The sequence below is a fragment of the Molossus molossus genome, unplaced genomic scaffold (assembly GCF_014108415.1).
Source record: "Molossus molossus isolate mMolMol1 unplaced genomic scaffold, mMolMol1.p scaffold_m16_p_3, whole genome shotgun sequence".
Lineage (NCBI taxonomy): Eukaryota > Metazoa > Chordata > Mammalia > Chiroptera > Molossidae > Molossus > Molossus molossus.
Window position 1 is genome coordinate 77,457,708 of NW_023425366.1, and position 14,476 is coordinate 77,472,183.

Sequence of the window (14,476 nt, forward strand, 5' to 3'; positions counted from 1 at the left end):
CAAAATGCATCCTGAATAAACAAAAAAGCAATTAGCCTAAATTAATTGCTTTGCTGATGTGATTTGCAGCAGGCATGCTTGGTGGTTCTGAAACTCCTGCCAGTGCTTTCACAACTTGATGTTCTGGTGATTTTTTAGCCTATTTTTATACCAGAGCAATTAACCAGATAATTGTTCTGTGAACCTGGCCTTAGTCAGTATGTTTAGGTTCATAGGGGCAAAAGACCATATATTAAACATACATTTAAAGAGTACCGCTTACAAGTGCTATAAAAAGACTTAAGGTAAAATTTGCAATATTGTTTCTCATACAGCCATACTTTTCTCACCAAGAAGAAAATAGCTGTGACTGTTTTCTCTGCCTATTTTCCATTAATACAAGGTATCATTACATATGAAAGGCTAGTAAAGTTTCTAGTTCTTCATTTAAAAGTAGTCTTCATTAAAAGACCTTATTAAAAGGACAAAACCCAATGATTCAACATTAAAATTCGATTTATTGTTTAAAAAAAAAAATGAGACTATGGCTTTCTGACAAATGGCATGTAATATATAAAGCAAGCTCTATCTGAATCCAGACAATGATATGAAATTCTCACTTTATCATCAAGTAGCAACTTTATTCAGAAATAAATAAATCTGGAAGAGAGCATTTGAACCAACTGCCTGGATTTTCGCCAAAGTTTGAGCCATATTTAAAAGCATGTTTTATATATCCTACAAAAGAAGCACTTATATAGTTCTCTCAACACACAGGAATTAAATTACTTCTCTGACCCAGGCCCTATGCAAGGTGCCAGGGGCTTAGGTGGGGGCAGAGGCCCAAAGAGGAAGACACTGCCCCCCCTTACAAGGAGAGTGACTCATGAACACTACATTATGCAGCCACACAGTGACATATGCCACCAGTAAAGTGATGTACCATGGAGTCAGCTGGACAGTGACATGATGTAGCAATTCATTACAAACACCATTATTATTTCATCTTTGCTTTAAATATAAAAGAATTCACATTCATTTTAAGAGACACTAGTAGTAGTGCAACTATCATCATTAATGAGACAGGTTTGCTTTTTTCTACTCCAGTAAGTGAGGAGTTCTTCTACTACCTTAAATTAAGTATTTTATCAGTTGTCAAATGATATACATAAAACCTTTCCTTTTTGAAGAAGCAAAGGGTTCAAGCTGAAAGTACTCTGTCATTCTTCATGTCTTCTTTCTTAATTTCTGAAAGAACTGTCACACGGAACATAGGTCAGGCACATACATGTCAGGTCTGCCATTTATAATTATTACCAGTCAAGTTCCAGCAATTTCTCCTCTGGTTAAACGTATGTATACCTATCTTCTAAAATATTTCTTTATGCCACTGTTCATGAAATATTTTAAGCTGAAGCAAAATCTCTTGCACTAAATTAATAACTAATCACAGGAGGTATTTATCATCACAAGCCTTTTACAAGAAAATTGTCAGATTTAATCACCTCTCATATTTTTACTATTTACTGGGCTTCATTTATCATACATTATAAAATTGTGGCAGAAATGAGCTATTTTAATTATCATTTCTAGTTGGGGATTAAGAATAAGACAATTCCTCAGGAAAGTAGGAGAAATGGTCATAAATTTGTACAGCTAACAAACTATTATTATTTTCATCAATAAATGAAGATTTTCTTCATTATTGACAACTTAGAAACAGGTCTGAGATCAGGAAGCCTCCAAAACCATGGGTGTACAGCACTGCATTCGCCACCATATAAAATGTGTCCCATTCTTTCCCATAATTGGATCATGAATTCTGATTTAATAGCACTTAAAAACATGTCTTTTGGTCCAGTAACTAAATTCCCAATGTATCTGTTACTCATCTTTATATTGCCTGAAAACACAAAAGTGGTAGCATCATTTTGAGTAGCACATTGAAGAATAGCAATACTATGCCCTGGCCAGTTTGGCTCAGCAGTTAGAGCATCGGCCTGCGGTCCGGAGAGACCCGGGTTCGGTTCCCGCTAAGGGCACGTACTTCAGTTGCAGTTTGTCCCCAGCCCTGGTTGGTCGTGCGGGTGGCAGCCACTCGATGTGTCCCTTCACGTCGATGTTTCTCTCTCTCCTTCCTCTCTCTCCCTCCCACTCTATCTGTACAAAAAATGTAAAAATATCCTCGGGTGAGGATAAAAAAAAAAGAATAGCAATAATATGATTCTACAGAAGCTTTTTTAAAAAAATCTTTCTAACACAGATTTTTATATTATTATTTGCAGAAATGTTTATTTATGCATTATTGCTCACTAGGAACCAAAGACAAAAGACAAAATTTAAAATTACCATTATATCGTAGGAATACCATAAAAATTCACATTACTCTATAAGACAAAATAATGCAAACATGAAGAATCAGTAAAACAAACTTATCCACATCAAATCTAGTTTCCATCCCTCTCCAGAGTTGGGGTTAAAAATCAAAGCAGGCTGTGACATGTACATCTTGTAGATTTTTCAAGTGATTTTATTATGTTAAATACTCTAGTGTTGTATATCAATCAATACTTCCCTAAAAATAATATTTAGCAATTAGAGGTATTAAAAGGGCCATTATCAGAACCAACATCCAATATCACTAGATACCAAAAAATTAAAAAGTTCCTTTATTTTGAATACACTAAGAATTTCACCTAAGGATGAATGCACAAATCCTTTTATCAGAGAAATTTCACCTTTTATAGAAAAATATGATCAGTTATTTGAAAAATCACATACACTAGAAAAACAATACCTATTAGTTATGGCAATCATTTCTTACAAAGGTACTGAAAACTAAAAAAGTTAACTGCCCTTTTTTTGTTTTTAAACTCAGTGACAACTAATTCAAAGTATATACTCAATATTCTCCTTTACTCTGAAATGGTGAAGTATTTGCTACAACTGACAGGGAGCACTTTTATATGATAAAAAGTTTGTCAAATAAATGTGTATTTATTTAAATGCTTATACCCATTCAAATTCCATTTTTGAAAGTTTTTCTGATACCAACTATGAGTCAGGTGTGGTATAAGGCACAAAACTTTCTACTTTTCCTCAAGTAACTTAGAAAGAAATGAACAATATTTACAAATGGGATTGTGGGGGGGGCAATTTTTATTACAAAACATGTTGTTTTCAAAATCTACAACTCTGTGTATGCAGTAAGATATCCAAAAACTTGTCATCTCTCAGATATCCCACAGGGAAAAGAGAAGGTAAAACTCTAATGATGTTCAGAATGATCGAGTGTAGTCTGAGGTCTGAATTGGACAACTACACAATTCATCATCCAAGCCAGGCCCCTGGTACACAGCGAGAACGCTGACCCTCACAGAGCCCCGCACAGCAGCAGTGGTCCTGAGCAAGGTGTTCTGGGCCTGGGGCGGAATGAGGTGCTGGGAGATGGTGAGCATCTCGTGGGGACAGCTAGGACTTTGAAGACACACAGAAATGGATTTGTGAGCTAACTAACCTCTCTGGGCCTTAAGTCCTTCATTTGAAAACAAGGATAACTTCTTTCTCAGGACTGTTGCAAAGACTAAATAAAACATTGTACCCGAACACTTAGCACATTCCATGGCACACATTGTAATAAATGGTAAGTACTATTAGCTGTTGTTATTACCTTTGGTCCAAAAACAAGAGAGAGAAAATACACACTCTGACCTCAGTAGCACTACAAAAACCAGTCATGTTTTCTAAGGCAGGGTCTAATGGATAGAAGGACACAGAAGCCATCATTTTTGTAATAGTTTGGGAGCCTAAATAGTCATTACTCCAACACCATGTTCCTCTAGGGACGGTCTTACAAATAACTGAATATAAACAAGTGTTTAAAACTATGCCAACCTCAAACGAGTGCCACTGGTTCCGAAAGACTCCTTTTGTTCCTACAACCCTCCCAGAACTCAGTAAAATAGATGCCTTACTATATTTGCCGATAAATAAATAAATATCATAGAACATACAGAACTACGCAGTCGGTCACAGAAGGCAGCCTAGTTCGGTTTGGGGGAAGCCCCACCTCGCCAGCCCGGCCACAGGCCGAGGCACCCAAGGTGCGCAGACCGACTGCTCCGCACTCTGCGCAGCCAGGTCAGTCCCGCCACGGACACCCCCGCAGAGCTGCTTCCGTAGTCGGCGTTTTTCTGTGTTACTTTCCCTCTTTATTTCCAGTTTTCAGGTTTTTATAGGAGAAAACTGTTCAAACGTCACATTCAACACTCCAAAGTGAAAAGTATTCTCCTCCAGACCACTTAACTTTAATAGAAAACAAAATATTCTCAAACTCAAATTCAACTATGCTTGCTGGTGTAATGGATAGCTTGTCCCTTTTGGGCAATCTTTAAACTTCAGTCTCTAGGAGAATTAAGTAATATTAGGGGATTGAAATGAAATAAATTCTAAGTCCGTTGTGACATGACATTCACAGGAAGATGGTAGATTATCCATCCAGTCTTCAAACACTTATAAATACAATATATAGCATATGTTCAAAAAAATTCTTGGAAATAAAACACAATGGGCACTCAGCAAATATTTTATATCACCAACACCTGCTCAAATCCTCTCTGAACTTTATTTCTAAATGTCACCGTTTTTATTGAATCAAGGGAAATTTGAAAGAAGAAACAGAATAAACATCCAGAGAAGATCAAGGGAGTTAGAAAAATCTTTACAGAATGCCTCATTGAGTTTTACATGAGCCAGGGTGCTGTCAGTCTCCCTGAAAGGGGTGGTGAAGTAATCTGTCACTCAAAAAATCCAACCTGAGTATACCTAAAGGACTACAAAGGGCCACCTAAAAGACTTAAAAGGACCATACACAGAAAAGCAAAAGAGAAAGAATATTATTAAGATTTTTCTTAATATTCTAAACAAAGGAATCATGAATCAAACACTAGCACTGCAAATAAATTCATTTTAAATCACAGGCTTGAAGTCAGAGGGAGTTTATTCAGTAAACTAGTTCAACTTTCTTTATAATCCAGGAAATGTTTTTCTAACACTCTTGTTGGAACCCTAAGTAGGAGTGAGCTCTCCATTTTAGAAGGTAGTCAATGAAAATACAGGTTCTAACTTCTTTTAAGTTGAATCCTGTTTTCCCTGTTGACCAAAGTTCTGATGCCTGAAATAATGGAGAAACAATTTAGGTAGACTGATGAACTCTCTCTTATCTATTAATCTATTTTATCAGACTCAATTTTAAAAATCTATTTGATTTCAAATCAGAAATAACTAAAGATCTCTACATTCTGAATTTTAATAAAGGAGAACCTAATTTGTAGACTGGGTGGAGAAGGGAGATGACACGAAGTAACAGAGCACGCGTGGTGGAGCGGTGGAGAAATGGAGACTGGCCAAGAAAAACCGCCCATTCGCCATCCTGGGGAAACTGCTGACATGACAAAATATGGGTCCAATGTTGCTAGATCTGCAACTTTTCCAAGAGAAGGCCGAAATTCAGAATTTTCATGTGAACTATCCCAATTTTTAAAGTGTTGGCAAATAATTAAATGTTTAAAAGACGGTATAGGCCAAACAAAACAGCTTCGAGGACTGAACTCAGCTGTCGCCCACAAGTGTGCAACGTCAAGCGATCTTATTCACAAGTTTTATTTGAAGAGAAAATATCTAGTTACTATTCTAAACACTAATATACATAAAGTAAAATAACAACATATTGAAAATGTTATTTTATACTTGAAAGAAACTTGTCAGAACAGTGTAAGATTTAAAATTCTCCAAATTTTAGAGTGTCTAGTACCCTCTTCACACAAACACAAGATTTGCACAGCAAATTAACTCCTTAAAGAATGTTCAATAAACTTAACACATTTTTTAAACCTGCAAATTCAAAGAATAAATCTCTAGCTAGGCAAGATCAACTAGTTGGCAACATAATTTTAACAACCAGCTTGACTTTTGTTATGGTTTGTCACTTTAGCTGATGGTGTTGTAGAATCTTTCAATTCTCTTGAATTGTTATCCTCTGCTCTTATCTTAATTCATGAGAAAGGATGGTATACTTTCATTGACGGAATCATGTATTTGATTACGGGTATATATATATATACGATGTGTGTATATATATGACATTCAATCATATGCTTGAAATTGATTTTCAGGGTTAATGGTAAAAATTGAAAATGGGAAGATTAATCCTCTCTTTAATGGCCAATTTAAATATTAAAAATATATTTTGTAAAGATCTATTAAAATCAATTAGATTTCACTTTTTAATGAAAGAAAGAACAAAAGAGCAATTATAAGCATATCACTATAAAAATGCTCAGAACCATTCAATTTTTTCACACATCATTTTTTTACATCCAGAGCATACTGCTTTGGACTCTGTGCCAAAAAAATGAAGACCAACTTGGATGTGAAATAACAAAAGATTTATATCACATACAAGTAAACATTTCAATAAACTCGGAGTCAGAGAGAGTGCAGGAGATGTAACAACCAGATGTTTAATTTAAATCATTGATAGAAATAGTCAGCGTCTTCTTTTCATAAACCACTTGGATTTTATTTGTATTCAAAAGCAATGGTAAATGTCAAGTGACTACTAGACCATCCTTCTGAATACAAGAAAATACCATGCTGTTTAACGCTCTACACACAAAAAGTGCTTTTAGAAAAACAAAGATAAAGAACAGCATGTCTTAGTCACACAGATCAATTCAAGAACCTAAAAATGCTCAAAGCTACCATGAGCACAACAATAAAGACCTTCAATTACTACATTTTTAAAAACTTTGAACTTCAGAAAAAGTTTACAGGTAAGAACTTTAAAATCCGGAATAAATTGTATGTCTAAGATCTGAGAAGAGTATCACAGTTTATCTTCAGGCCAGAAATCATTTATTAAAGCTAGCAGCATTAAAAATAGATCCCTTTTACATATACTACATATAAGAGATTATCAAAAGGTTTTATCATGCTTTAATTATGAAAGAGAAGAATGAGATTCATTTGTTAAAAAGAAAACTAAAAATTTTACATACAAATATTATTTGTGTGTGAATGCCAACTATGAAATGGAAAACTGACTCATTAGCTATTTGATTTTTCTTATTTGTCTTCACCAGTTTTTACTGCAGCAATGACAGAAAAATACATCCATCGGAAAAGTCAAGCAAATGGGATACATTTAATAGAAATAGCATAACCTTCCACTGAACAAAAGACGCTGAAAGAATTAAATGAAAATGTGCAAAGTGCCATTAATTACCTGGGTGATAAAGGTTACTTTTCTCCCCTTTATCCTTACATGGCTCACTATTAGCTCACCCAGTAAGTCTTATGTCACCTAAAGAGCAACCCTGGAGAGCAGCAGGGACTCAGTGCCCCACAGTCTGAGACACAGTACCAAATATTTAGTAGGGGGTTCATAAATGCTTCTGATTTACTAGAGGATAATAATAATGAGCAGATGTAAAAGAGATGCTAATTGATAGGCTAAATGCATTAGTGCATCCAAGTGCCCTCTGTATGAAAGGTTACTAACCCATCTGAGCTAAGTGAACAAATTATAATTAAGTCTGATGGGAAGTCCTAGATTTATACCAATATAATTACAAATATTACTTAGCTTAGTGAAAGAGTATGGCAAGAACAATGAGATGAGTAATTTAGATGATACTGCAAAGTGGGTTTTAATGTCTGAAACATCTCTTACAGTACACAGGGTGAGTGCAGGCAGTGTAATTAAAACCTGCGGGTCTGAGCTTTAAAACGACGGTTCAACCTCATCAAGATGCATGTTTTCTCAATTAATCCAAACTTTTCCATTAAAAACACAAAAATACACTTTCATTCCTTGCAAATAAATCTCTACAGTACACATAGTTAGGATCAAATACCAACAGTTATGTAGAAAGAAACGGATTAAAACAGCAAAAGGTTTGAGTAGATACAGCCTAACAAAGGGAAGAAAAAGCAAAGTGAGAACTGCCCAGTTTTTCATTTGTAAATACTGAAATCCTGAATATCTTTGTTTACATGACACAAATCTAAGCAAACTGTTTACTTAGGGGATAACACTTATAATCATATATGGACTGTGTCTTAAATATTCTCCAAGTACTGACTCCTCGACCCAACAGGTACACAGGAAACAGGTGGGATGAAAGACAATCACCGACACAATCATTCTGCTGCAGAAACAGTTTTCTCCTTTTAACCAGATGCGTTACTAGACAGTTTATCTGAATATCAAGCTAATGGTAAACACCTATAACCACAGGATAATGTTTTCATGTATTTTATTTTATTAATTGTTATTAAAAAAACACTTAAAAGATTATTTTAAAGTTGTCATATAATTTGTTATGAAGAATGTTGATCATAGAGAAGAATTTTATTTTTTAAATTTATCTTTATTGTTTGAAGTCTTACAGGTGTCCCTCCTTTTTTCCACATTAAAATTTTTATCAATTTCCTTTAGATTTCGATATACTTCATACAATGACTATCACTCAAAAACAAAATTTTTAAAAAGTGATGACCATGTGCCCATTCTAGATAAGTAAATTTTTCAAGAAAAATTTTACTAAAAGCCAAGTCAAAAGTTATCACATAATTTAAAGAATAATGAAGGGTAATTTAAGAAAATGTCCTTCGAATTTGCCATGATGGAGAAAAAGACCCAACATGATTTTATTTTTAAAGTATAAAAGGAAATTAAGTGGAGGGAGATGAAACCTATATAATTTTATTATTCAGTATCATCCCAATAAGTTTAAGTTTTTAAAAAGTGGAAGGGGGCCCTAGCCAGTTTGGCTCAGCGGTTAGAGCATCGGCCTGTGGTCCCGAGAGACCCGGGTTCGGCTCCTGCTAAGGGCGTGTACCTCGGTTGCAGTTTGTCCCCGGCCCTGGTTGGGTCATGCAGGTGGCAGCCACTCGATGTGTCACTTTCACATCGATGTTTCTCTCTCTCTCTCTCTGTCCTCCTCTCTCTCCCTCCCTCTCTATCTAAACATAAAATGGAAAAATGTCCTGAGGTGAGGATTAAAAAAAAAAGTAGAAGGGGAAACTGTCTTGAAATTAAAGCATTATCAAATACAAACAAATAATTGCTGCTATTTGTGAAAAAAATTAAATCTAAATAGGTTCTCATTTTAGCTAAAATAGTACTTTCAAAATAGAAAGCAAAATACTTATGGTGGTCTATCTTAAAAAATAAATTTTTCTTGAAAAGTTACTGGGCAAAAACTTATCTCATGATATATTTAAGAACCTACCTAAACAAATCAGTAGTAGTACAGTACTACTTTGCAGTTGTTTTAATTGTGAAAAGAAAAAAAACAGTCTACTCTCAGGAGTTCTTGCATCTTTTTCTTCTCCATGCAATATTTCAAAGAAATATAAGTTTATCACTGTTGATATAAAAAATCTACCCATTACACACGTCTTTATATATTAAATTGTCCATCATATGACTTTCACTTTCAAAACAAATTATATTTATACAGAGAACAAAATATCTTCCTCAAGAAAGGATCTGAATGTATGTTTGAAATAGTTTCTAAGAATCATTTTCCTTGAAAAGTGAACAGTGAAATCAACCACAAGAGTAGCAAAAATATTAAAGTAACAAATAGCGATATATCCTGGATGGGTGACAAAGAAAAAAAATTCAACAGAGAGCTGCTGTTACAACTGTTTAGGCATACATTTGAATTTAACACATGAAAACCATGTTGCAAATACACGCAGTGGATAGATTAAAAATAAACGTACACACCTAGGTTTTCAAAACTTAAACATAACTATTTGAAAGGCATGGCTACATTAAATTTTCCTTAAGCCGTTATAATGGTAATTAGTATTTGGTACATGGAACACATGTTTTCTTCTGGAAACTGTTTTTAAGATGTTGCATTTGTTACCTGTCGTTAATGATCCAGTTCAGACAGAGATTGAGAGAGCTAAGATGCTTGCACCTCTTAACAATTTCCATCACGGTTTCATTATCCAGTTCAGTGATATGACGGAGGTCCAAGCTGGAAAGGTTCCTTAGCTAATGAGATAAATAAAATGAAAGATGAAAAAAGTAAATGCTACATTCATACTCAAAAATTATATCGTTTATTACAAAGTAGAGTATCACTGTACAATATTTAAAATAGATAATTGTCCAGAATCATTTAATTAAACTAAGTATTATAAGCATAATAGTTTATACACTAAATAAGAAATGAGAGCAGAAATCTATGGTGAATATATATATAAACGACAGCATATTAAAACCAAACAGATTTTGTTGAGGCATACTAAAAATAAAAAACTAACAATCTAATATAAGGGGAAGCTGTTAAATATATTACATTAAGTACCCACAACTTGATAAAATTATTCTTTTTTTTAAAAAAATCTTATCTTTATTGTTGAATGTATTACAGATGTTCCTCATTTTTCTCCCCATTAACCCCCTCCTCCCCACTCCCGCCTGCCTCCTGCCTCCACACTGTTGTCTGTGTCCATTGGTTATGCATATAAGTTCTTTGGTTTATTTCTTCCCACCCCCAAAACCCCTTCCCTTTGAGGTTTGTCAGTCTACAACCAATTTGTACTTCTTAATCCCTTCACCTTTTTCACCCATTCCCTCAAACCCCCTCCCATCTGGCAACCAACAAAATGTTCTCTGTACTATGAGAATGTTTCTGTTCTGCTTGTTCGCTTTGTTTGTAGATTCAACTGTCCATAGATATGTATTCATTGCCATTTGTTCATATTGTTTTATCTTTTTCTTCAAGAAGACCATTCAGCATTTCATATAATAATGGTTCGGTGGTGATGAACTCCTTTAGCTTTTCTTTGTTTGGGAAACTCTTTATATGGCCATCGATTCTAAATGACAGCTTTGCAGGATAGAGTAATCTTGGTTGTAGGTTCTTGCTTTTCATCACTCTGAATATTTCTTGCCACTCCCTTCTGGCTTGCAAAATTTCCTTTGAGAAATCAGCTGACAGTCTTATGGGAACTCCCTTGTAGGTAACTAACTGCTTTTCTCTTGCTGCTTTTAAAATTCTCTCTTTGTCTTGAATCTTTTGCATTTTGATGATGATGTGTCTTGGTGTGGGCCTCATTTTGATGATGATGTGTCTTGGTGTGGGGTTCATCTTGTTTGGGACTCTCTATGCTTCCTGGACTTGTATGTCTGTTTCCTTCCCCAAGTTAGGGAAGTTTTCTGCCATTATTGTTTCAAATAGGTTTTCAATTTCTTGTTCTCTCTCTTCTCTTTCTGGCACCCCCAAGATTCGAATGTTGGCATGCTTAAAGTTGTCCCTGAGGCTCCTTACACTAGCCTCATTTTTTTGGATTCTTCTTTCTTTTTGCTGTTCTGATTAGGTGTTTTTTGCTTACTTATATTCCAAATCGATGGTTTGCTTCTTGGTTTTACCTACTCTACTATTGAATCTGTGTAAATTATTCTTTATTTCAGTTAGTGCCTCCTTCATTTCTGACTGGTCCATTTTGATGCTCTTGAGGCCCTCACTAAGTTTGCTGAGGTTCTCATTAAGCACATTGAGCATCTTTATAAGCAGTGTTTTAAACTCAGCATCTGTTACGTTGCTTATCTTCATTTCACTTAGTTCTTTTCCTGGAGTTTTGTTCTGTTCTTTCATTTGGGACCTGTTTCTTTGTCTCCTCATTTTGGCTGCCTCCCTGTTTGTTTCTATGTATTACTTAACAAGAGGTACGGGGCTAGCTGAGACCAGATGCTGCTTGTTGAAAGAATTTAGAAAAACCTGAAGCAAGATCCAAGACAGGCCAATCCTATGATAAAGCAACTGGCAACAGCTTGGGTGGGCCTGAAAGTTGAGTGGGGCAGGGCCTCAGGGAATCACCAGGGCAGGGCAAACAGTGTCAGACAAGTTGCTGGAGTCCCGGATATAGTAGCTGTCTGCCACGCCAGGGAAGGGCTCACCAAAGGAACAAAGGCCTCTGACAGCATGTCTGTCCAGAAGAAAGCCCCCTCTCCAGCCCTCGATCCAAAACCAAACAGCTCAGTTCTTCCCTGTATGTTGCTGGTGCTTCCCCTCTGAGTTTAGAGGGAGCAAATTGATAAGTCCATGCGCGGGCCCTTTAAGAGGAGCTGCCTGGGGCTCCAGCAGCCTCAGCCTCCCTGAGCCTCAGTTCCCGCTGGTTTTTCCAGCCAGAAGTTATGGGGACTTCTCTTCCTGGCACTGGAACCCTGAGTGGGGTACCTGGTGTGGGACGGGGACCCCTCAGTCCTCAGGGAGGGCCTTCCCAGCCCAGGTGTTCTCCTGATTTTTATCCGCCACACTTGGGTGTGGGACCAGCCTGTCCTCCTCCGCCCCTCCTACCAGTCTCGATGTGGCTGCTGCTTTAATTCCGTAGTTGTAGGACTTCCATTCAGCTTGATTTCAAGTGGCTTTGAATGACGGTTGTTCTGTAGTTTAGTTGTAACTTTGATGTGGTTGTGGGAGGACGCGATTCCACGTTGACCTCCCCGCCATCTTGACCGGAAGTCCCTGATAAGATTATTCTCTTTAACATTGTTCAATTTCAGATATTTATCTTCATGATTATGATGCCACTTTCGCATAGTTTTTTCATTTTTTAAAATATGAAATATGAGTTAAGAGATATCTTGGTGCTATTTTTTATCAATGTACTCTGAACTGTACTATTATGGGCTGTGTGTTTCACCATGTGGAAAGCCATATAACAAGCTGTTTAAGAAGTAAAGATTTTCCCTAGGTACTACTTTCCTACTTTCTTCGTTTTCTCTAATCTTTTCCTGATGTTTCCTGTCTTCCCCTGATGTTTTGTCTCTAAAGAAAATTAATAATATCATTTACACAAAGATGGTAGGATCTTAATTATCCTCTTCAAATAAACTACATTTCACATAAGCTACTTTTGCTTAATAACACTTACTTGTAAGAGGGTCTAAGAAAGAAATGCAACTCCAATTGAGACTTTAACTATAGCCTGTGATACCCTAAGCAAAAACCAACTTGTACTGTCTGGACTCCTGACCCATGGAAACAGTAAGATGATAAATGTACATTGTTTTAAGCTGCAAGTTTCTGGCAACTTGTCTAGCAATAAAACATCAATACGGAAGGTCTGTAGGGAACTTTGCATCCTTGAGGATAAGCCAGGTGGCTCTTAAGACAAGGGGAATATCCTTAGTCACTTTAAACACGGAAGCTCGCTGCCCTTCTTTAGATGCATATGCTCACAAAAGCACAGAGGAAAATGCTTGGTCCGTTCAGCCCTCCTCCACGTGTATATTCAGCCGCCAAAAATGTACTTTCTTGGGAGACAGGTAACTCTGATGTGGCAATTCTTGTTTTGTTTTTTTTTTAACTAATTTTTTTTCTTCATTGATTTTTAGAGAGAGGAAGGGAGAGGAAGCGAGATATAGAAACATCAATGACAGAGGACTCATCAGTTGGCCGCCTCCTACATGCCTCCAACTGGGGATTGAGCCCAGAACCTGGGCATGTGCCCTGACCGAAAATTGAACCGGAGACCTCTTGGTGCATGGGGCTATGCTCAATCACTGAGCCACACTGGCCGGGTGTGGCCATTCTTTTTCTATATAAAAACCACAATTTTCTCAAACTACATTATTATTTCTTTTTCTTTTTTTTTTTTTTTTGGTACATGCCCCTAGTGGGAACCGAACCCAGGACTCTCTTGTCCATAGGCCGATGCTCCAACTACTGAGCCAAACCGGCCAAGGCAAAACTACATTATTTTTTCAGTTAGCTTATTTTACAGAACATTTTTAATTCCAACACCCAAAAACTTTTTGTGGTTGGAGATGTACTGTTCTGAGAACATGTAAAAAACCAAATAGCCTCTTTGAATGGCAGGTGCTGGGCAGCTTGCTGGGTTCATGTCCTGACAGCAGCCTCGTGTCTGTTCCACAGCAAAATCAGAACTATATGAAAAGGACCTATAGCGCTGCTTGAAAATACTTTGAAGCATGACTGTGAATGTTAAGGATGGATTTTGCTAGACATATGTGAACTGTTAAATACAGCCACACACAACACACGAGAGCTTCACTGTGTTTTCCCAATTATCACTAGGAAGTCATATAATCATCAAAATTTTACCCAGCCACACAAGTATCTCCTCTACATGTGTATTTGAAGATCTAGCACAGCTTCTGACACGAGATTTCTATGTGAATTCTTACATATCTTTTAGCGTCTTTCACTGTAAAATATCCCTGTCACCACAGTGCGAATGTACTTAATATCAATAAACTATACACTTTAAAATGAGTAAAAAGGTAAACTTTACGTTATGCACCTTTTACCACAATAAAAACAATCATTTCATCCACCAGGACACCGCAGGAACATACAATAAAGTTCCACAGAGAAGGTTTTAAGTCATTGGTGTCAGCTCAGTCCCCTCACACCAGGGAAGATGACTGAGAACCAGAGAGGTC

At 36.5% G+C, this 14,476-nt stretch overlaps 1 protein-coding gene across 1 annotated transcript in view; it reads right to left on the reverse strand.

The window, feature by feature from the left end:
• FBXL17 (F-box and leucine rich repeat protein 17) overlaps positions 1–14,476 on the reverse strand; it is a 487,473-nt gene that overhangs the window by 309,635 nt on the left and 163,362 nt on the right. The window contains exon 6 of the mRNA XM_036280976.1: positions 9,924–10,054. Within this exon, the coding sequence (XP_036136869.1) occupies positions 9,924–10,054 (131 nt within the window). The remainder of the gene's footprint in view (positions 1–9,923; positions 10,055–14,476) is intronic.